Consider the following 24258-nt stretch of genomic DNA (forward strand, 5'->3'; position numbering starts at 1 on the left):
TCGATATGATTTATTATCTATTTGATAATAAGTGAGATATGTTAATCAAGTTAAATAAAATATTTATTTTGTAATAATTTATATGTTAATTACTTGTTTTACGAGTATTGATTTATATAATAATAATAATAATAATAATAATAATAATACTAATAATAATAATAATAATAATAACATATATAATGCATTCTAAACCTTAATTTAAATTATTAATAAATATTTTTTCCTCTATATGTTGAATTTTTATTTATTTCACAATTTTTTTTCATTATCATGCATTATTTTTTCTCTATGAAAGAATCAATATTCTTATCATCTTTTCAAAAAAAAAAATTGATATGTGAAAGCTAAGGGAAACATTCCAATAAAAAAAAAAAGTTTTCAAAATTTTTTGTAATGACATGGTGGTCTCGAGCAATAATGGTATGTTGGAGGCCAGGGATGAGCGAGAGGTTATCTGTAGAGTCTTCAATTTGGGTTAGGTTCGCTGGGTTGGCCCGGCCCGCCACACAATTTAAGTGGGTTGGGTTGAAATTTTTTTAACCCAAAAAAATGTGGGCCTAGATGGGCCAACCCGCCAAGGCCCGCGACCCGCGCATGTTGGCCCACCGCCGGCCTGGAAAATTAATAATTTATTTATATTTTTATTGTATATATGTATTTTTTTAATAAAAATTGTGATTTTTTTGTATTAATTACTTTATATAAAATTTACATACATGAAATCAATAATTAAAATTTTTGTTAATATGTTTCTATTAATATTTATTTATGAAATGATATTTATAATTAATTATAATATTTTTTATTTATTTATATTTGTCGTGATCCAACCCGCGGGCCGACCCGCCTAACCCGCAACCCACCTTGGGTTGGGTTGGTTTGAGGATTTCCAGTCCGTCAGGATAGTGGGTCGGCCCGCCATCGACCTGCCAAAAGGTGGGTTTTTGGTGGGCCGCCCCGCCATGGGTTGGCCCATTTGACAACTCTAGTTATCTGTGAGGGTCTGTGCTCTTGATTAATGTTTAATGACCAAACAATCAGGATTAATTAATGTAACCAGCGAAAACAAGTAAATTTTTTTTTTTTGGGACCTACAAAATTTTGGCATGACCTTCTCGTAAATAGGACATTTCGAAAAATCCAAACAACACAACCACCTTTTATACTCGAAAATAGAGTCACATTTAACAAAAAAAAAAATCATACAGACGCACTGGTCAGGACTAAACGCATACAAGTCGGCAAGGTTGTAAACACACCAACAAACTAATCTCAAACACCACAAAATATCGATACAGATACACGGGACATATCCCCGGCAAATACGAAAAATCCAATAATAATATCATAATATCTGGGAACTCGATGACAACGACTCAATACCCTCCCTGGGGTAAGAACCACCAGATGCCTCTGAACCACCTATATAACCTGTCATGGCAATAACAACAAAACCACAACAGCCCCGAAGGACAGGGGTCAAACACCAGTACGAAGATCAAATAAATTACAACAAAAATAAATGATATGTAAAATAACTAATGCAATGCACGTGAATGATACCAAAGAACATCGTGAATCAAATCTGGATCCAAACAACAATAGTTGTAAATATGGCCACCTATGCTAGGGGTGTGACGTCTCAAATACGCCCTCGGCCCTGCAACACTATGCGTCAAGAGGAAGCAGTATGCAGAAGTACTGTGCGACCCTTTCGCTAGTCATTAGAGGTGTGATGTTAAAACGCCCTCGGCTCTGATGTCTAAAACAACTCATCAAAGAGAAGATAACAGTCTTAGAAATAAAAGGATAATGACTCAATATGAACGCAATGCATCATCCATCATAATCATCATATAAAACATATAAGCTAGTCAATACCTCAAATAGCAATTAGATCTCTTTTACATATTGAATAACTCGGCGTGTTTCTGGTTTATTCCAAACCTGTGGAATATATATATATATATATATATATATATATATATATCAACTGTCAAACGATTCAAATATACAATCTTAGGGTCGAAAATGCCCAAATATCAACTCTGAATTTTCCGATAAATGCTCAAAATTTCCGGAACTATTATAAACTAATTCTAAGGCATTCCAAGACTCAAATTAGATCATTAGCACAAAAATTCAGTTTACAAATCGTCTGTTAACTCTTAATGATCCCATTTATAATGAAACAACACATTCAATTAATTTATTAACTTGCAGGCTTCTCGCTAGAACCTGATATAATTGATAGTCATCATTCTTTGGAACACAGCTATAATACTAGATCCTAGTGGTCAAAACAATTTCTATTCGGTTACAATCCAATTCTCTACACCAGAAATTGAAATGGTCATTCAAACCATAACCCAGCCCAAATCATCATCATCATGATGGATCATGAAAGAAAACAAACATATCAGTAATGATGCTCAATACCAAATGAAATAACGCAAGCATTACAATCAAACGGACTGTAGATAAAATTTTTGACGAGTGAAAACAACTGATTCATAATTAAATGCGAGAAATGAATAATAATGATGACTCTAAGAAAATTGAATACGAACTAACAAGATAACAAACCTGGTGATCACTCATCTATGGATAATGACATCATGTTCAAACAATCAAAACATACCCCACAATTAAGGGCAATCAGTGTGCCCTCGTTCGTGAGGAATCCACACACGATTCAATAATAAGGGAACTACAATCCCAAGACATAATACTAAACTAAGAAGGGAACTACAATCCCAAGACATAACACTAAGCTAAGAATTAAAACTTAAGTCAAATACTAGCTCTGACTACACTGAGTCAAATAATACATAGAAAATAAACAGTCAAGAGCAAGCAATCAGACACATGTGAGGGTCTGTGTTTCTGATTAATATTTAATGACCAAACAACCAGGATTAATTAATGTAAATAGCGAAAACGAGTAAAAAATTTTCTTTTTGGGCCTACAGAAATTTTGACATGACCTCCCCGTAAATAGGACTGTCAGACAAGTTAAATGTTTCTTCAGATGGATGTTTGCGCTGTAATTGAATACTTGTGGTTCCGAATTTGATAGATTTGAAAGAAGTTTTACTACGTGAAGCACATTATAGTCGTCATAGAGTTCACCAAGGAATAAAAAAAAATGTATCATATCTTGAGATCACACTATTGGAGGGAAGATATAAAGAAAAAAAATATCCGGTTTTTTGGGTAGATATGTTAATAATTATTTTAAAGTGCTAAATTAGAATAATTAACCATGAATCTTGCCAAATAATAGGGAAATTAGCATCATCCTTACATTATCACTACCGAAAAACTTGCATTTTGGTTTTATATTTTTATCTTTTGGCGATTTTGATAGTTTATGCTGTCAATTTTTAGCTTTAGTTCAATATCTGTGTTTTTGTTGTTTTTTTTTTAAATAATTTTTTTAGTAAAACCCAGTGTTTACAGAATCGGACCGGCCGGTTCAACCGGGAACTGGTGGTCGGACCGGTCCGGACATACGATAAAACCTAGAAAAATGGTTAAACCTGTAAAAACCGGATCGAACCGGTAAAACCGGCCAAAATCGGAAAATCGGCCGGTTTTTATAATTTTTTTAAAAAAAACCAAAAAAAATTAAAAGAAATGTAGGGTTTTTTTGCATCCGCCGTCTTCTTTCTCTCTTTCTATTTACTTTTTAAATTTTTCCTATTTTCTCTCAATCACCAACTGTGCAAGACCGCCACTTTCGCCCAATTTTCGTAACTTACCTTGGAAATCGAAAACCCAAATTGCAAATAATAGAGATTTCACCTTAACACAATGCTTTGTAAAAAAAAAAATTTTGTTAGCTCAATCCCACAAAACTTTGTCCCGCAGTGCGCAAAACAGAAATACAAGGAAATAATAATCCATAAAATACAAGAATATTTTTTGAAAAATCGTATAAAAGGGAAAAAAAAAAAAGACCTGAAGTCTCGGTTGTGGATTGGAGATATGAGGAATGGAGGAGAGAATCAATTGTTTTTTTTTTTTTTTTTTTTAGAATCGAGAGAATCAAACATAAAGTTGGACAACCCATTTCTGATGGTGAAATATAATACTAAAAGGCTAACAAGTATAAAGTAATTAATAATAAATATATTAAAATTTTATTTATTATATAAAATGAATATAATATTAATTTTTATTAATCTGGTTGAACCGTTTGATTGAACCGTTTTTTAGTGGTCGATCGGTTCGATCACCGGTTTGATTATGAAAACACTGGTAAAACCTATTTAATTTTAAGTTTTGGACCATCAAATTTTAAAAGTTCATTGAAAAGTTTTAATTTTCAAATAAAACATTTAAAAATGTTGATGGGCCGCTTAAATTTGTTAAAATAAAAAATAAAAAATCATATCACTTACTTATTTGTTAAAAAAAATTTGATTACCAAAAGAACCAATTATGTCGTGAAGAAGCAAACGTATAAATATAATACCAAAACTATAATTTATCTATTAGTGCCTGTCCCTTGAAAGAAAAATAATATAGGTGTGAGACTGAGTTTAATTCAGGTTGATCTTTAATTATCTTATCTTCGCAGTAAGTACATAACTACATAAATATATCATATAATATTTCGAATAACTAATGCAAACATTACAAGCAATTTTTTTTTTTTTAAAAAAACATTTCAATATACATGTCTACTATTGTTAAAAAAAATTTATAATAATTAACTTTAAAAATTGCAAAATTACTTTTAAAACTCGAGGAAAAAAACAGAATAGTAATTTGAATATGACAAAAACTTATATGAGACGGTCACAATGATCATTTTTTTGCGACGAGTCTCTTATATGAGTTATCAATTAAAAAGTATTACATTTTATGCCAAAAGTATTACTTATTATTATAAATATGGGTAGGGTTGGCCCGTCTCACGAATGAGACCATCTCACAAGAGTGCTACTCTTTGAATATAGGTGGGGACATGATAGCACACACAAGGGGGCAAACAATTAACAGACACGAGCCCCCAAGAAGGTGTCCAAATTGGTGGAGCACGTGAACTCTTGGCCAAAGGTCAGGCGTTCGATTTTCCCTGCCAACACTTCTTGGACTAGCCCGTCACACAGGGTTTGCCCAGTGTAGTTTATCTGACTAGTGTTGTTTGCAGGCTATTGCGTTAGTCCGGGGGTTACCCAGAGCGCACCTCAGGGTAACGGCTGTGGATTCCCACGTCACAAAAAAAAAAATTAATAGACACGACATATATACGAGTTGAACTAATTAATTTCTAGCTAGTCACATCACATTCTTCATGAAAATTTCTTAATCTTTTGATGCTAAAAAATTAATTCGAGATAAATATTTCAAAATCTAGCGACCCGTCAAATTTGTATTTTCATTATGCATTATTAAGATCTTATCTAAAATGTGTTTCCATCTCGTGAAAGGGAGGGGTTACTTGTGCTCTATAAATTAAGATCTTCGGATCCCTCGAATAATTAAGCACTCGAAACCAAACATAAATTTTTTTTAAAAAAAAAAAAAAAATCAATGTCTTCCACCAATGCTCTCAAAGAAATCTCTTTCCTACATGCAAATAACATTTCTTTTTGTAATCCTAAATTCACAACCAATATTCTAAAATTTCCATCCAATAATAATATTATGCTTGAAAACAGAGCTCCCACAGTGTGTTCTTTAATACTTCACCAAGAAAGGGTGACTTCAAAGGAACATGATCATCGTGGCGTGAGAACTACTACTCCGACAACATCGGAAGTCGTCGGTCTGATCGATCGGACGCAAGAGGCTTCGTTTAGGACAGGAAAATTCGGTAGGTACGGAGGAATATTTGTGCCGGAGACGCTCATCAGTTCTTTGAACAAGCTGGCTGCTGAATTTAATCTGATACTGCATGATCCCCAGTTTCAAGTACTTAAATCTCATCATCTACGTACTTGTCTACTTTTTGAATCATCATACATATATATATATATATATATACCCAATTTCATAAGGTTGCTTTGTATATATATATAGGAAGAGCTTGCCACGGTGCTAAGAGATTACGTGGGGCGTGAAACTCCACTGTACTTTGCTCAGAGGTTGACAGATTATTACAAGAATGCCAAAGGACAAGGTCCGGAGATTTATTTGAAGAGGGAAGATCTCAACCATGGGGGAGCACACAAAATCAACAACGCAATTCCTCAAGCTATGCTCGCAAAACGAATGGGTCGGAAAAACGTGGTGGCCGCCACCGGAGCCGGCCAGCATGGGGTTGCTACAGCCGCTGCATGTGCTAAATATGGCCTCGAGTGTACGATATTCATTGGGGATGTGGACATGGAGAAACAATCATACAATGTTCTGCTAATGAAGCATCTTGGTGCTCAGGTATTATATATTAATTATATTATAATATTATCTACTAGTTGTTGGTTACATTACATATATATAATTTCCAAAAAAAAAAAACATTAGAATTTAAAGTCGATATATATATAGGTGAAATGTGTGGAGGGAACATTCAAGGATGCAACATCTGAAGCAATACGAAACTGGGTAGGAGATTTGGAGTGCAGCTATTATTTGTCGGGGACGGCGGTGGGGCCGCACCCATGCCCGAGCATGGTGCGAGAATTCCAGGCGGTGATCGGAAGAGAAACAAGAAAACAGGCGATGGAGAAATGGGGTGGGAAACCCGACGTTTTAGTAGCCTGCGTGGGTGGTGGATCAAATGCATTGGGTCTGTTCCATGAATTCGTAAGAGACGAAGAAGTGAGACTGATCGGAGTCGAAGCGGGCGGGGACGGAATAGAGAGTAGTGGGAAGCATTCAGCAACATTGGTTAAAGGAGAAGTTGGAGTGTATCACGGGGCCATGAGTTACCTTTTGCAAGACGAAGAGGGCCAAATCATTGGCCCACACTCCATTGGTGTCGGGTACGTAAATTAATGAAAAAATTGCAAATTTAGTCATGTATATTTGTCATTTTGCGACTTTAGTACTCTATGTTTTTACATTTCAGTTTTAGTCCGCTATCTTTATTTTTTGGCAATTTTAGTAATTTTTTCCGACGTGGCGCTGACGTGGTATTAATTCAGTGCTGATGTGGAGCTGACGTGTAGAGTGCCACCACATAAGCATTTTTGAATAAAAAAGGACCGAAATTGCCAAAAATCAAGACATGCATGACTAAAACTAAAATGCGAAAACATAGGGACCAAAATCGCAAAGTGACAAACATACAGGACTAAATTTATAATTTTCTGTAAATTAATTAATACTGTCACTTTCATACAACAATCCATTATCACAAGTGTATCCAAATATGTGGAAATTAAAACCTTTTGCAGGCTAGAGTACCCTGGTGTTAGCCCGGAGCTAAGCTTTCTCAAAGACGTGGGCCGAGCCGAGTTTTACACCGTAACGGATGCAGAAGCCCTGGATGGTATATATATATATACAATCTTTTAACCAATATTCCCAAGATTTAGATTATATATTCAGAAATGATGCTGAAGATGATGTATATATAATTGCAGCTTATGGATTGTTGTGCCGGCTAGAAGGGATAATTCCGGCGCTGGAAGCGGCTCACGCGTTGGCATACCTCGAAAGGCTTTGCCCGTCTCTGCCCGACGGCAGCAAGGTGGTTGTTTGCTGCAGTGGCCGCGGAGATAAGGACGCCGCCACAGTATGGATGGCTTCTAGAAACGAAAATATAAGTCTAGGGATGTGAATGAATTCAGCTCAAGGGCCACCATTACTGTACCGTGAGCTGCCACGATAAAGATAGTTATGGATAGAAATTAATTTTATTTCTTTTTAATTATTAGATCAAGTTATCTGAATTGAACGTTTGCTATAATGTCTTGTTTATTTAGTGAACATAGTTTTTTTTTAGTTTTGTATATTTGTCATTTTGCGATTTTGGTTATTTATATTTTCAGATTCCAGTTTTAGTCCTCTGTATTTTTTTTTTTTTTGTGGTAATTTTAGCCATTTTTTGATGTGGCGTTGATGTGGAACTGACGTGTATAGTGACACGTAAGCATTTTCGAATAAAAAAGACTATGACGTAGACCTATGTTTGGACCTTTAGAAACGTTTGTAGTGTTTTAAGTAAAAAAAAAACATAAAGTAATTGTTCAGTTACGATTTTTGTAAAATATTTAATTTAAAGGTTTAGCTGGATCATGTAACAATTAAAATAATATCAATTTCCTAATTTATCAATAATTCATATACCAAAAAAACATTTAGTAACAATTTTAATAAACTCAGTCTTCAGCGTCGATCTATAAATCCCTAGCTACCATTTCAATCTTGGTATATAAAATTTGTGGTAGTTTTAGCCAAATGCTGGCCGTGTAAAGATAACTTATAAATTTCAAGGATCAATACCTTCTCCTTTTTCTCCTTTATATCCTGCTTCTGAAACGATTATGAAATTCTAATTTTTTTTTTGAACTATGAAATTCTAAAATTTTACAATATTTTTATGTTATTTAATTTTAAATTTCAGAGAGAAAAATTATTTTAAAATATTATATTTTAAGTTTTATGGATCAGTTTTCGGCCCATAAGCTTTTCTTTTAGAGAATTAAAATCCAAACATAATGTAAAAAACTTTTCCTTTACTCTTTTTCTGCGTTAGCCACCCCTCTCCCTCTCTCCAAAGCCAAACGAATTTCCCAAAAGTTTTTTCAGGGGTTTTTGGGGTCGTACGATCGAATAAATACTAGAAACATGTTCCGAGAGCGCAGATTATTTCATGCCGACAAGAAAAAGATATTTTTTTCAATCTTTGAACCACTATCCAAGCAGTATTATGTATTTGATATTGATGTGTTTATCCTAACATATATGATGTTCTATTGCGAGGAACCACAATATTTTGAAAGAACGGTGTTGTCTATATGTATAAGCTCAAGACAACGTATTGTCTCAGATGTTGGCAACATCTGGTATGACACCCTAGTCTGCTTTCGCTTTTGACACGATTCACACACAAATGGAATACCATATTTCAAATTAGGCATACCTCTAACAACATCAAGCTTACTTAGGTTTTTTAAAGTATTGAAATTTGCATGACCCAACTTTTAATGTCACGTGTCAAATTCTGTCACTTTTGTGTGTCTAAAAGGCATCTCTTCTCCAAGTTGATAACAATTATCGGATGACATTGTACTTGTCAATACGCACAAGTTAGAACTATCAAAAACTTTACAAAATTTCTTATCAAATTGAGCATGCAAGTTATCATGACAAAGCTGGCTAATGTTTATTAAATTTGTTGTAAGCCCTTCTACATGAAGTATGTTGCGAAACTTAGGCAAACCAGCAACATTCAGTGACGTTTCCCTTTGAACCTCCTCCATGGGTTACTTTTTCACTCTTCTGTTCAACATAATCAGTGAGAAACTTTTTGGAACCTGTCATAAGACGTGAGATACCGCTATCAAAGTATCAAGCACCTGAAACATTAGTTTTCAAAGCAGTATAAATCATATAACAATGAATATAAGCTTTTGGTATCCAAACCTTTCTTACAGTAGATATGTTCCTGTAGATGTTGTGGGAGGTGTTGTGCATCACATTTGGCAACACCTTCGATACAGATCTCTGTTTGTAGTCTTCTGCAACTTAAAACAGTATCGTTTGATATGATCAGGTCTATGACAGTAGTAACAAATAAACTTACGTTTCCTTATAAACTTTAAAGGAGAAGTAGATTGTGGCTTTGATTTTGGAGGATCGATGGATGTGACTTTTTTGGTTGAACTTTCTATACAGCTACTTTCTTTGACAAACACAAGAGCTTTTGAACATTCATCAATCTCAAATTTAATGTTCTCAAAGCCTAGTCCAGCCTTACCATCTCTTCACATCAAGAGCAAAGAATCGAGCTTGGTTTTGCTTGAATTAAACTTGGTCAACGTAGCTTTAGCTTTCATGAGTTTCTCCTTTACCTGACATAATTACAGGTCCTTCTTTCTCAGTACAACCTCAAGTCTTGAAGAAGCAGCCTTCAAATCAGTATTTTCTTTCCCAAGAATCTTGTTCGATTTATTTCTTTCAATCCAGTCAGCATACAACTCTTCATACATCATACGAACCTCTTACATAGACATTGTTTTATCTCATGCATTAGGATTACACTTGTTAGCAGTAGAAGAAGTTAAATAAACTGACCTTTGGGAAATGTTGCAGCCAGGCATGGCAACACCTAAAGGATTGACTTGAAAACACTTCTTTATTTCCAGTGAAGCTGTAAGAACTGTGTGACTTTCTTCATCTTCCTGTTCTTCATCTTCTTCAGATTCATTACTCAATGATGTGTTCATCCCCTTCCGAAGAGTATTAGCACACTCATTGTCATAATGTCCAAAACTTTGACATGCATGATACTGAACAGTGTCTAACTTCTTTGAAACATGCTTCTTTTTCCTTTCCAACTTCAGTCGAGGCTTATGAGGATCAGGAACCTTTTTTGGTGATTGATCTGGTCCAGCAATTCTTAAGGGCTTGTTAGAAAACATTGGAGCCTTAAGTTTCTGGTCAGTCTTCTTAACCTCCTTCATCATTTTCAAATAATCATTGAACTTTTTGGTGATTAGTGAGATAGAATCATACTCAAGATCAGATTGAAGAACTTCTTGACGAAACTAAACGTACTCCTCATATGAGTCATTTGAAGCTTGAAAGGCTATTGATTTTCCCTTATCCTTCTTTTGCGGAGTAATATTCATCTCAAACACTTGAAGAATGTTGATCAATTCTGTCAGCTTCATCTTTGAAGTGTCTTTGACTTCCTCAAGCGCCAAAGCTTTCCATTGAATCTTTCCGGTAGTGAACGAAGAACCTTATTCACAAGTCTTTCATTAACAATTGGTTCTCCAATAGTGAATGCTTCAGTGATTAACTCTTGAAGACGCTGATCATATTCAAAAATAGTTTCATCTTTACGGAGATTCTCAAATTTTGAGTTAAGCAACCTCATCCTTGTTCTCTTGACACTTTCAGACCTTTTACAGTGCTCTTGTAGGGTATCTGTAAGGCCTGAAAATATTAAATTCTTAATGATGGGATTTAAGAGTTAAATTCCAAATAAGAGTGAAAAGATGAATTTAAGAATTTATGGAAATTAGAGATTTCAATTTCGGGTCAAAAATATTTAATTTGAGGATTTTCGGATTGTAAGATTTTAATATCCGAAATTTTTAAATTAAAAGATTAAAATTATTTGAATTGATATTTATAGAATTTAAGATATAAATTCCAAGATTATAAATATCAAGAATTTAATTTGAGGATGAAATCCGAGCAAGTGCCAATTTGCAAATATTGAGAAATTTAAGGACTAAAATGCGATAAGATCCAAAAGTATTTAATTTTAATTTAAAAATATTTAATTTGAGAATATTTAGAGTTTAGAATTAAATTCTATTATTTTTAAATTATTTAGGATTGAAATTGAATTAAATCGCTTGTCCAGGGACTGAATTGCAAATATGCCAAAGTTTAGGGAATAAAATGCAAATAAGTCTATATATATCCAAGAAATTCACGTGAGAATCAGAAGTGGGCAGAAGAAAACCGAGAGAGATGAGATAAAAGCTTCTAAGCCATTTTTGATATTTCAAGCTTCGATAAAAATCGATCCGCCCGATAGAATTTTCGATTGAGCATATATTTGCGATCACGGCTCCGAGTTCTACGTTTTGACGTAAGTTTTAAGAAGTTCTACCATGTTTGAATTTTATGACGTTGTTAGAATTAAGATTTGATTGTATAAACATGTTCTAGCATATACGACGATAGCATATCTAAGACGGATCGAGAAAAGATCGTCGTTTGAACATGATTTCGATTTTTGAAAGAATTTTCGAAATTCTGAATTTTTAGGGCTGATGATTTCGAGATTGTGCTGATAATTTGGTGATGCTATCATGTTGAGATCATAGTATTGATAATGTTCATGTGTTTAGAATTTCCGGTTTTGATCCGTTACGCCGTCGGTTTGAATTTCGGTCACGGGATCAAGTTATTAGATTGTTTGATCCTACATAAGAATGAAATGATATTGAAAGCTCATATTGAATTAGATATCAATGCATTTCAGATTTGAATTGCAAGAGATCGAGTTCGAGTCGGCGAGCTCGAGAAGTTAGCCTTTGAACCAAGAAAGATGGAAGAAGGTTTGACGCTAGTTTGCCTTGAATGATTGTAATGCTTTGAGCAGATTTTGATAAAAGTTCTTTGATGTCATTTGTCCAGACTTAGATCCTCTAAACTCGAGATCGAAAGGTATGAATAGACATTAATAAGATGGGCATAATAACTCGAGATTGTTTCTGATTATCGAGTTGCCTAAAATCACATACATGTATGTTTAATATATGTTATTGTTTACGTTTGCATAAATGAAATAGATTATTCAAGATAAATATCTTTTTGAATTCCCAGAATATTTATGTAAATGTTTACTTGTTTTCTTTGATTTATATTATTTTCTGTATTGAACATGTTTTACGTATTCCATGTGATGCTTACAGATTTGTCGGTATCCTTGAATGATTATATGATTATACGATTGACGTGTTCAAGATGTTGTTTTAGCTTATGTATGATTTGATGCATCCAGATTATGTTACATTCATCTTGAACTCCAGCCTGAAAAGCCCAGAGGGTTGAAAGGCCTAGAGTGCAGATGACGTTTGGAGAACTGTAGTTGAGTGACATGAAATGTAGATTTACTTCCAGAGTCAGATGACTCATGGCACAGAATTAATATAGATTTATTTCTTGATCTAAATGACTCACTATAGTTGCACCAAAGTCAGGGGAATTGAGATATTTAACACCACCTCGATTGGGAGAGTCGGTGGTCGGGTAAAGATTTTATTTCCCCGGAATCCCAGAACTATGATTTATTGATATCAGATTTGATAGCCAATTCCTTGACACATGCATTGCATTTATGCATTAACCTAGAGATTTTTATGGTTTAGAATATGCGGTTATAAATGCTAGCATGTTATTTTATGACATTCAAGATGTGAATAAGTTTATATGCTTAAATGATGTATATGCATGTTATTCATACTGAGATTTATGCTCACCGGAGTTATCCGGCTGTTGCTTTATTTGTATGTGTGTATTGCATCAGGTTGGGGCATAAGCAAGTCAGACTTGGCTTGGATTGCACGAGATTGAAAGATTAGAAGTGGAGACTCAGGTTTTTAAGCAGATGATATGTAGTTTATAAATTTGGTAAACATGTTAGAACAACAAGCACCTTTGTATATGTTGTTGTCGAGTATTGATTTATACTTGAGATTTCATGTACTACAGATATGTAGATTGATGTTTAAATGCATATCAATTATGTAGAATCATGTTGGATAGCTTATATGATATATTATATCATTTTTCAGACTTGATAGCTTAAAAAGACTGAATTTTATGCGCAAGGGACGGACCCCGTACATGCCATGTGCATAGGTCCGGATGGACTCTGTCCCAAACTGTTTTGAGAAAAAGAGGCACGGACCCCGTGCAAGCCTCCGTGCAAGGGTCCGTGTGTCCTCTGCATCGCCAAATGTCCTGTATTATTTATTTGATTATTCAGTAGACTAATATTCAGATTGAATATTTCTAGTTATTAATCGCCCTGTAAAATTAGATTAGCACCCGAGGTCCCCACAGCATCCCATGCATCCTTGGAAGTAATACAATCAGCAATAAGACATAACATCCTCATGTTCACGCTGGAGAATATAGCGTTGATTGTTTTAGCATATAAGCTTGAAATTTGTGCCTCATCGGTTGTCCATGTGGTTTCTGGATTTATGATGTAGTCACCATCTTTGTCCACGATCTTAGGAGCAGTCCAACCGGTAAGAATACTCTGTCCTACACGTTCATCCATAGCTTTAGTGAAGTGCATCCTTGTCTTCCACAAGGCATTGTTAGTGCTATCAAGAACTGGAGGTTTCAAAAACTAGGTTGCAGTAGTAGATGAGTTCATATTATTCTCTGAAATAAAATAAACAAACCAGAATCAGTTCTTAGTGTATCAAGAAGATATCTCTGATGTCACTTGTAAGAGAAAATTGGGTTGCACATAAACAGATTCATATGTTGTCACAGAGTGTTGGCAACATGTTCAATAACATCTCGATTAACTTGCAGCGAAAATTAATAAAAGCGTGAATAAAGTAAATAAGCAACCGAATAAATAGAATCAGATAATTAAGCATACTCTTGCAACGCCTCAGGGCAAAATTTTCACTAGAAAAACAATCAAAGAGTTTACAAAACCCTAAAACTAGTGAATTATTGTCAAAATCAATTTTTTCAAAATATATGAGAAAATAAACAATAAAAACATCTCCTAAAAATTCTATACGAAATAGAATAAAAAAATAAAATAAAAAGATGAATCCTTGTTGACTAAAACCGAGAGCAGCACCAACGATCCAATCTTCTATGTTCTAAAACTTTCAACGTCGAACAAGTAAACACGACCACAATTCGAGCTTCAAAATATGATGCTTAAATTTCTACGATAGAACGCTCAAAAGCTCTATCAAATCTTGCTTGGTCGTCCTGTCTCTCTTATCTCTTCTTCAATGTATACGTCTCCTATATAAAGAAGCCAAAGAATAATCCTTAGATTGTTTTCTTATAGGCGTAGGATTATTATTGATTTGATCACATCAAATCTACAAAGATAAGAAACAAATCAATTAGATATGAGATAAGTAAATATTATGATAAATTACAACAATATCTCAATCTACTAACTTATAAAATAAATAATATTAAACTTTATCTCCAAGAAGCTTTAAGTCCAAGAAAGGCAAAAAAGATTTTAAATAAATCTTTTTAAGGTTAAGAAATTTTGTAGGAATAAATATTCCTTTCACAAAACATGTTATTTTTTCATTAAATATTTTTCTTCATTACTGTTTTTTATATAATTTTCACATATAACGTGAGTGTTTTTTTGCTAGTATTTTTCTTAAAAAAAAAAATTTAGTGCAATTATATCAAAGTATATATGGCCTAGGCTAACATACCAAAAATCTTTTCACGTGTCTATAATTATATTTTTGAACTTTTATCAAATCTAATACATATGGAATAATTTCAGTTCAAAATAATAATAGTAATATGTTGAAATATTTCAAATTTCATTTGTCCAATAAAAAAAAAAGGGTTAGGTTTGGGTTTCTTCTTGGGCTACAGTATTTCAGTTGATTTGGGCTAATTGCTTTCCATTCCCTGCTAAGGCCCAGCTGGTAATAAATTGGGCAATCGTCAGATATCTAGCGCATGGCTACGAAGAATTGGCAGGTGCTCGTGGGACTTTGGGATTAATCTATTTATATTTATAATAAAAAATAATATGTTTTATGATTGATTCAAATAAGAAATTCGACTTGTAAAATTGAATAAATAAACAAGAATTTTGTGTAAAAAAAAATTAAAAGAAACAACTCCCTTTACACGCTTTCCTTCCCACCAAATTAAATTGATCCAAATTTCCAAATTTTTTTTGGTCCGGTATGTTTGTCACTTTGCTATTTTAGTCTTTTATATTTTCAGATTTCAGTTTTAGTCCGTTATCTTTATTTTTTTTGGTAATTTTAGTCTTTTTTCGACGTGGCGCTGACATGAAATCAATTCAGTGCTGATGTGGAGATGACGTGTACAATGTCATATAAGAATTTTCGAATAAAAAGAACCGAAATTGCCAAAAATCAGAACATGCAGGACTAAAACTGAAATGTGAAAACAACATGACTAAAATCGCAAATTGATAAACATACTAAACTAAATTTGAAATTTTCTCAATTTAATTTCATTGGATCGAAAATGTTTTACAGTTCAGAGTGGCTGGCAGCCTTTTCCATACAGCTTTGGATTGCTAATTATATTTCTACAGATCATTTATTATTCCAACCAACTTCTTATTCCGTTGCATTAAATTTAGGTTGGCTTGGTGACCACACATGATGTAAGGTCATGCCCGCACACGGCACACACACAACATATAATCGGTCGTCTATATAATAATTTTTTACTTCTCCAAAATATTTTAAAAGAAATTCTGTATATATATTTTTACATCAATTTGTATTAGATGAAAGAGAAAAGAATGTTTTAGATAAAAGAAAAAGAATTAATGTCATGAATTTTGAGTTTGATTTCATAAAAATGAATTATTAAAAAAGTATTAAGATGAATAAAAAAATAGATATTTATGCTAAAAGGAAAAAATCACTTAAGCAACCAACCGTCTAAGGTCTTAGCGGTTTATTTCAACAAATCTTAATAGTATTATTTTAATAGAAGATTTAATATCTCATTATAATTTGTCATTACATATATATTTATATATAGAGAAACTCAGAAGACTATTTTCCCCTAACATAATATAACAATAAAAAGAATAGCATGAATTAAAAAATCTATTATTCTTGCAAAAGAATAATTATTTTCGTAGAAGGAAAACGTCATAGAAACATGTCAATTATCGTTTCTGTTCTCGGGATGATCAATTTGTCAAATATTGAATTTTTTTCAAGAAAAACGAACATGCATACAAATTGCAAGACCTATTTATAAATATTCTTTGAGAATTAATAAATAATACATAATATAATCTGATCATCTAAATATTGATTATTGAGCGAGGCAAAATGCATAAAAACTTGAGTTTTTTTTTTTTTTTTGGGAAAATAAATAAAATAAAAATCTCTTCCGAAGTGACAAAAGGAATTAGCTAAGTTCTAACTCCGACCACAAAACGAAACGCAAAATTAAAGATGCATAAATAGTTGTTGGTCTAACAATACAAATTGACACTTAGGTTCTTGTTTACTCCATCATCATCTTTAATATGTAGCTTAGGCAGAGTCAATACCCGAACCAATTACCCTTGCGGGGCAGTGTAAATCCATTTGAATTCATATGTGTTGAATCCAAGATATATCGATAAACACCACAAGGCAAGGATATACGCCAGGTTCGTTCTTGACTTCTTCTCTTGCGTCGCGTCCTTTATGTAAACAAACCTCTCCTCCGACATCTCGACCATCACTGCAAAATATCCCGAAAAGGGTACTAGTTATAACTAGAGTATGCTATGGATATTGGATCATGGCAAACAACAAATGATGACTCATATGGTATCATGACAAATATATTATCAAGAAATCGAATGTGTAACTAGTCATGAGTTTGGGGGAAACAAAGCAAGCTAGCTCTCAAAAAGTAAGTTACCTAGAAGATGATGTTTTGGTGATCATGCACCCTCACCCACTACCGCACCTTTGATCCTTTCAACAGTGCATTTAATAAGGCTATTAACCGTCGCAACCGAGCCCAGAGAGAGTTTGGCGGTCGGGACAGAATCAACGAGTATCTGAAAGGCAACAGTGAGCAAAGATCCACCTGATCCAACCTCAGCAACTTCTCCTGCCTGAATATTGTTTGGTCCATTAGGTAGTATAGCAAAACCGGATGGTAGGAGGGCAACATAATCGGGGTCACCACCGCTTAAGACCACGTTCATGGCGACGATGTCAACTGGAGCGTAAATAACATAGGATCCGGTTGAATCAGTGCAGCTCTCTTGTAGTATCAGCATATTGCTTTGGCTTGAGTTTGAACTCTACATGAAGATTCATCTTGAAGTTATATAGAATCGATCGACATGATGTATGAGTGAAGTGAGTTATTGATCATTGTAAGTGTAACTTACATTGACACGCAGCAAAGAAACCGAGTTTCCTGGATCACGACCATTTGCTATGTGTGCCATTTCTTGAACAAGACCGCCATTTGAAAGAATATCCCACTAATTTATTGATGCAAAGAGAGAAATTAAGGTCATGTAGCAATCTAGATAAGCTAAATGTAAAGACAAACATGTTCATGTACCCAAGTAATTAGCATGTTTAAGTTCATATATACTTGACATGATCTCGATAATCTCATCTATAAGCACTAGGAATCACAAACATGAATCAAGTCCGAATAGTACCTCGCTTCTTGAATTCTCATCCCGTAGGAAATCAAAAACTCGTTTTGGCGGAACTGGCAGCCAAAACGAAGTTGCAGCGCTAAGCACGATCCCAGGAGGTCTGCCTGGATCGTCGACACTCTTTCTGGTCATGACACGAACATCGTCAGCACCACTTCCGGACAACGTTGTCCATGTGTGTGCCGTAGAAGCACCAACGCCAGTGCAGAAGCTCATCACCATTCTTTCTGCCAGCTTCAGCATACTCTTTCTACCTTCAGGGGAAGATATCACTGCACATAGTACATAATCAGAATCTGGAAAGTATCGTTGTGACGATAAGAACGGTTGTGCAACGATCTTTATTACATACCCCCAGCTTCTCCTGCTGTAATGTTATTAGCCATCACACTTGCTAGCCGTTCACATTGGCGATCAAGCGTTGCGACCCAGCGTCTAGCCCCAAATGCAAGCCCTGAGTTGACTAGTGTCTTGTATATGCTATGAACCGCTCTATCATCCACTTCTACATGTTCAACCCATGTAACCTAGCATAAGATTTGCAAAGAATTTGATTAGGTAAATTCATCTTCAACACAAATTGCTCATCAGAACGCGAATTTAGACGTACTTTGGAGTAGCCGTTGGGCAATTCTTGAATCAAACAACCGGATGGCCTTCTTCTACATCTCGAGACAGAAGTAGGTCTTAGGTTGTCCAAAGAGACATCAACAACAGCCCAGATTCCATCACTGTGGTGTTTGCAATACCGTACAAAGTAGTTTTCGCGAGTCGGCACCAAAGGAGAGGGGACTTGGAACTCAGCAGTCATCTGTAAATCAAATCAAATCAAATTCAATATTAATCAAGAAATGATCATAAACTTAGGCATACAGAAAATGAGAAACGTACCACTTGTAAAGCTCCATTGTAGTTACCAGCCACGCCAGTAGATAAGATTTCCAAAGTCATTGCTCGAGAAACAATACTAGAAAACACACTTGACCATTGATTCTGTAAGCATCCCGAATCAAGAATATATCAAATGATCTCCAATCCAAACCAAACCAAACCAAAAAAAAAAAAAAAAACCCTACAAAATTCGATAAGGAATATAATCACGAAAACCATACCGCATCCATCAGAATCTCCACCAAGTTAATGTGATTCATAATCACAACGGTCGACTCACGAGAAGCTTCAGATTTCAACCCCAAAGGCTTCGGCCCGATCCCACGTGGGAACGTCCTCATATACTCCTCTTCGTTCAAAGCCTCAGCAGAATTACCAGTGCCAGGAATCCACAAGGGCTCTCCAGTTTGAGCCATCCTGATCAATTCCTCCATTGCTGCAACAGCAAGCTCAATAATCATTGGCTTTTCAGAATCACTCGGGCCAGATACCGATCTAAGAAGATCAGCTGCTCCGTATATCTCTCCTGCAGAAATGCTTCCATGAGACCCGAAATTTCCCACTCCAAGATCAAGCGAACGAGATGCTCCAGGTGACAGATGAGGGTAAGTGAGCATTGGTTTTCCCACATACTTCGCAGCGATTCCTGAAATCCTATCGATCTGGAAATACATACATATATAGTACATATGTTTGTATGGTTTCATCAACGCCTTTAAAACAATTAAAGATTCCATTTTTCGACTAAATTAGCATTAACATTAACATACCTCTTCTCTTAAGCGAACATTTTCAATCCTAAGATGCTGTTCATCAAATGACATCTCACCAATGGCTGCCGGGCCTCCACAGTTCGGACAGGTAGCATTGCTGAGAGCTTCTTTGTATCTTACATTCTCTGCACGAAGCTTATCGTTGTCGTTCCTGAGCTGTGTGTTCTCATGGCGTTCATGTTGGGCCTGCAATTAATCCTCACAATCAAATCAATCAAAATTAAACCTCCCAAAAATAAGAAAAAAGGTTTCCAATATATCACCTTCATTTGAGTGCGTTTGTTTTGGAACCAAAATTTGATCTGCAATGGCTCCAAACCCAGTCGACGGCCAAGCTCCTTCCTTTGCTTATCATCAGGATGAGGGCATTCCTTAAAAAACCTGCACAAACATAAAGCTATTAAAAAAAAAAAAAGGAAAACTAAATGTTAGCTGTGTAAGTAAGTAGACATAGGAGCTAGCAGCTTACGATTCCATTTCCTGTATTTGGTGCTGTGTGTGGCGATGATATCTCTTCTTCTTGGGACGTTGATTGGGATCTTGATCGTCGCCGGAGGGGGCTTCCATTATATCAGTCCCCGATTTGCTCTCATACTCGTCGTCCCGAATAAGGTCCAGCTCGTTTTCCGGGCTTTTATGCCCCAAGTCCAGCAAGTGATGGTGGCTATCGAACATGTTTGGCTGAAACATTTTCCTACTTTGTACGTACGCAGGCTGGCAAAAGACTACAACTTTGATATCTGGGATAAAAAAATTAGACTCGAAATCAGATCTGATAATTGTAATTATACTCTTTTAGAGAAATATATAGAGGAAAGGTAACAAGAAACAAAAATCTGACGAAATCTTGAAGCAATTAATGATTCTATCAGGCCAGCAGATCTGTTTCTTTACTCAACAACATAAAGTATATGCACATGAAAAATGGCCATTAAAGCTTCAATCTTTGGAGTGCGAGAGTGTTCACAAGTGTTTTTAGCGAGTATTCTGAGAAGGGTTTTCAAAGAGGAATTTTTTAATTAATGTTTAGTCCGAACTCCATTACTGTAATCCGATCTAAAGATTGTCTTTTTTTTTCAATTTTTTCTTTGGGGGCAGAGGGAAACAAAAGAGGAAAATGAAATGGTTGACTCTTGACAAAGAAACAGTAGGCCATTAAATGGGTTGTCCATTTCGCGTGCTGTTTTCTTCAGAATTGAATTGAACTTCTTTAAAGATGAGTGTGCATGATTAACATGGTAGGCAAACATTAAATTCAATCTAGAACCACTCAAATAGTAGAAAAAATGTTGTACTTTTTTTTGTGTTAATTAACAATAACAAATTAAAGATAGATAAAAAATAAAAATAAAAATAAAACTCCCGACCTCGTCAAATCTATTCAAGAAAGAGGCCTTCATTCCACCATGCCTGAGCATCAGTACTCCTCCAAGATGAACATATTCACCAGAAAACCCTAGGAAACTCTGTACTTAAAAACTTGTACTTCTCTCTCTCTATATATATATTTGAAATTGGGGGATTAGCTAGCTTTTTGGCTTTTGAGTGTCAGTGCGTTGAGTTTAAGCAGATTCTCTGGCAGTGTCTGAGAAAAAGCAAACGAAATGGTTACATGTAACAACAGACTAACAATGGACTTTTGTAAATTTTTTTTGTTTTTAAGCTCCCAAACAAGACTTTTTTTTTCTTTTCTCGTATCCTCTCTCCTAAAGTGCCAAACGGCCAAAATGAGAAAAAAAAAAATTTTAAAAAAAAAACAAACAAAAGGGTTGACACAGCGTGAGCCTCTCACTTAATTTTTTTCCGAACTGGAGTGATCCAGCTCAAATATATATATATATATACCCTCTTCAAAAAAAAAAAAACAAAAAAAACAATCAGCAGAAACAACAAAGAAATGAAACTTAATGCTGTTTTTTTACAAATGAGCAGAAGCTTGAAACTTGACAAGAAAAGGCATATATTGCTGAGCAGTTGAGTGAACTTACAGTTGAAAGAAAACCCTATTCAAGAATTAGGGTAAAGCAAAAGAGTGGAGGCTGCAGAGATCTACTTGTTCTGAGGCTTAAAAAAAATCGAGTGTGGCCTCATGAAGTTTATTGCAGATGGTGCTTTTCTTGTGAGTAGAATTTAAGAGGAATAGTGGGATATGGGGATTGAAAGGGATATAAATGGATGAGGAAAAAGAGGCGATAAAATCAAAAATATAGAGAGATTATTAATTAAATTTAATTAAAAAAAACAACAAAGAAGTTGATGATGAGAGAAGGGTGGGTGATGAAGAGGCAAAGGAAGATGTGGCAGTGGAGGAGTAATTGCAGAGCGTGTAGAGAGGGTGCGAAAGCATTAATGGCGGAGGTGTGAAGAGAGAGCCGAGTCTTTATTGCTCAACAAGGAGAAGGGTTTGGGGTTGGTATCTCGTGTTTAAATTTCCTCTGTAAAAATCACCGTAGTAAATATATATATATATTCTAGAAAAATCGAGCTTCTATTTTTATTTTTATTTTTTTTAAATTTGAATTCATTTCGTTTTTTTTGTATATTTTTTGAATCTTTATGATTATAATGTATGTTTTTTAAAATGTTTTTTTCGAAAACTATAAACATTTTGTTTGTTGAGTGGTGTGTTAATACGGGCATGCATGTGCATGTATTGTTTTGAGTATTTGTTATATGATTCATGGAGTATAATTTAAATCAGCGTATTATACATAGGGCTGGGATACCGAACCAAAATACCGACTTTTTTTGGATACTGTACCGAAATTTTTTCGATATATATACATTTTTTTTGATACATCGAATTTTTTTTCGGTATCTATACGGTATTAGTATAGATTTTTTTCATACCAAAATTTCAGAAATTTGATATCGATATCGATATGAATTTTTTTCATGTCAATATTTGTGTTACGGTGTACCAAAAACTCACCCCTAATTATACATGAAACACATTGATTGATAAGGTTAATATTTTTTAGATTCTAGTTCTTGTAATTTAATTTTCTTCATATGATTTTACTCCTAAAATTGAGTGTATATGTTTGGATAAGTAGAGTGTATATAATGTCATTAATCAATTAATTAATGGTATATAAGAGCTAATTTAATGTTTTAACTTTTAACTTGTCATGTTTTTAGGTTTTCATCATTTAATTAGTCGAGTTGAGTTTTGGCGCACGATTTTTGTTTTTTTCTTTGCTTTTTGATCTGATTTCACCGCAAAGTCCTGATCTCGATCGACATTACGTTAGATAAGTCAAAGATATATGGTGTTTTCGAAGCTAAATATCATCTCAACAACATTAATGTTCAGTACAACATCAATACTTCGATCAGATAGAACTAAAACACACGATCGATGTTCTATTTACTTCAAGATCGAACTTTGACCACTTAATGGGATCAAAACCCAAGATAGTCAACATACTGGATGGATTGAACTATTTTTCCTATGTATATATTAGGGATGCAAATGAACCGAATCGAGCCGAATAATGATAAAATTTAAGCTCGAATTCGGCTCGTTATAAGTATATTCGAGTTTAATTCGTGCTCGATTCGAAACTCGATAATTTCAAATATTTTGGCTCGACCTCGGCTCGAAATGAGGTTCGAGTTCGGCTCGAAATATTCGAACCTATTCGTGAACTATTGTTCGAATATTATGGTTCGAAAAACTCGAAATGTTCGAAAAAGTTCAAAATATAAATATATATATATATATATATATATATATATATAATTATATTATATTAATTAAATATTAAGACTCGCGAACTATTCGCGAACTATCGAACAAAATAATTTTGGCTCGAGCTTGGCTCGTAAAAAGTTCGAACATGTTCGAATTCGGCTTGATTTCGATACGTTCGAATATGAATCAAATATTTATCGAGTAGGCTCGAAAAGTTCGTGAACCTGTTCGGTACGATTGCACTCCTAGTATATATGGTATCAATTAACGCATAGAGGTTTACATGGCATAGGAGCGAGCATTAATTCGGTTAAACCAAATTAAGCAACTGAACTGAATTAATTTAGAAATTCGAGCCGATTAATTCAGAAATTCAATTTTAAATTTTCAACATTTCGGTTAAATCAGTCTGGTTTCGGTTCGTTATTTAAACAAAACAAGTTAATTGATATAATTCCGATATTTAAAAAATAATAATGAAATTTTATCTATGCCTAGAAAAAATTTGTAAAATATTTTTGTATTGGGTCATGGAATTTAGCCTTGATATTTTTTTCTCTAACCTTTTGCATATACACATATACTATATATATTTATTTATCTCTTCTATATTATTAAGTTTGACTCATAGATAGTAACCACTTTTGGTAGGTTGCATCATATCAATTTTTGTCACCAAAATACACTTACCTCATAACTAATATAATTATTTTTAAATAAAATAAATAGTAATAAATTAATAATTAAAAACGTAGCATTAATTATAAATTACTCAAATCTTATTATATTTTTGGAAAATTGCTTTTTTAGTCTTGTATGTTTATCACTTTGCG

General features: G+C 34.3%; 2 protein-coding genes and 1 long non-coding RNA gene across 5 annotated transcripts; 2 read left to right on the forward strand and 1 right to left on the reverse strand.

Moving 5' to 3' along the window:
• Nucleotides 1-5523: 5523 nt before the first annotated feature.
• On the forward strand, nucleotides 5524-7905 carry LOC140891431 (tryptophan synthase beta chain 1-like). Its single transcript, XM_073299911.1, has 5 exons — nucleotides 5524-5928; nucleotides 6037-6393; nucleotides 6505-6941; nucleotides 7356-7450; nucleotides 7545-7905. The coding sequence occupies exons 1-5, from the start codon at nucleotides 5548-5550 to the stop codon at nucleotides 7739-7741; spliced, it is 1467 nt and encodes a 488-aa protein (XP_073156012.1). The 5' UTR covers nucleotides 5524-5547; the 3' UTR covers nucleotides 7742-7905.
• A 3693-nt stretch (nucleotides 7906-11598) lies between these two features.
• On the forward strand, nucleotides 11599-13383 carry LOC140893448 (uncharacterized). The gene is made up of 3 exons (XR_012153148.1): nucleotides 11599-11734; nucleotides 12131-12206; nucleotides 13178-13383. It is a non-coding gene; the product is annotated as an uncharacterized lncRNA (long non-coding RNA).
• A 3333-nt stretch (nucleotides 13384-16716) lies between these two features.
• LOC140886780 (homeobox-leucine zipper protein MERISTEM L1-like) lies at nucleotides 16717-22076 on the reverse strand. Of its 3 annotated transcripts, XM_073293620.1 has the most exons (13): nucleotides 21717-22075; nucleotides 21096-21313; nucleotides 20198-20468; nucleotides 19992-20109; nucleotides 19726-19914; nucleotides 19177-19617; nucleotides 18956-19057; nucleotides 18675-18875; nucleotides 18417-18591; nucleotides 18065-18336; nucleotides 17783-17878; nucleotides 17302-17692; nucleotides 16718-17118 (listed from the first exon to the last, which is right to left on the reverse strand). In XM_073293620.1, exons 3-12 carry the CDS (start codon nucleotides 20416-20418, stop codon nucleotides 17324-17326), a joined length of 2184 nt encoding a protein of 727 aa, XP_073149721.1. In that variant the 5' UTR covers nucleotides 20419-20468; nucleotides 21096-21313; nucleotides 21717-22075; the 3' UTR covers nucleotides 16718-17118; nucleotides 17302-17323. The 3 variants fall into 3 exon arrangements, with proteins under 3 accessions (XP_073149722.1, XP_073149723.1, XP_073149721.1); XM_073293621.1 differs by lacking the exon at nucleotides 21096-21313 and having other exon boundaries at nucleotides 16717-17118; nucleotides 21717-22076; XM_073293622.1 differs by lacking the exons at nucleotides 21096-21313; nucleotides 21717-22075 and adding an exon at nucleotides 20570-20833 and having other exon boundaries at nucleotides 16717-17118.
• Between the last annotated feature and the right edge of the window lie 2182 nt (nucleotides 22077-24258).

Source organism: Henckelia pumila, chromosome 3 (assembly GCF_033568475.1).
Source record: "Henckelia pumila isolate YLH828 chromosome 3, ASM3356847v2, whole genome shotgun sequence".
Lineage (NCBI taxonomy): Eukaryota > Viridiplantae > Streptophyta > Magnoliopsida > Lamiales > Gesneriaceae > Henckelia > Henckelia pumila.

Coding starts and splice junctions, on each gene's coding strand:
- LOC140886780 (XM_073293621.1), bottom strand. CDS start 20,418: ATGTTTCAGCCAAACATGTTCGATAGCCACCATCACTTGCTGGACTTG. Junction 19,915..19,991: donor ACAAACGCACTCAAATGAAG/GTGATATATTGG, acceptor GATTAATTGCAG/GCCCAACATGAACGCCATGA. Junction 17,879..18,064: donor ATGAGAATTCAAGAAGCGAG/GTACTATTCGGA, acceptor TCAATAAATTAG/TGGGATATTCTTTCAAATGG.
- LOC140891431 (XM_073299911.1), top strand. CDS start 5,548: ATGTCTTCCACCAATGCTCTCAAAGAAATCTCTTTCCTACATGCAAAT. Junction 6,942..7,355: donor CCACACTCCATTGGTGTCGG/GTACGTAAATTA, acceptor AACCTTTTGCAG/GCTAGAGTACCCTGGTGTTA. Junction 7,451..7,544: donor GGATGCAGAAGCCCTGGATG/GTATATATATAT, acceptor ATATAATTGCAG/CTTATGGATTGTTGTGCCGG.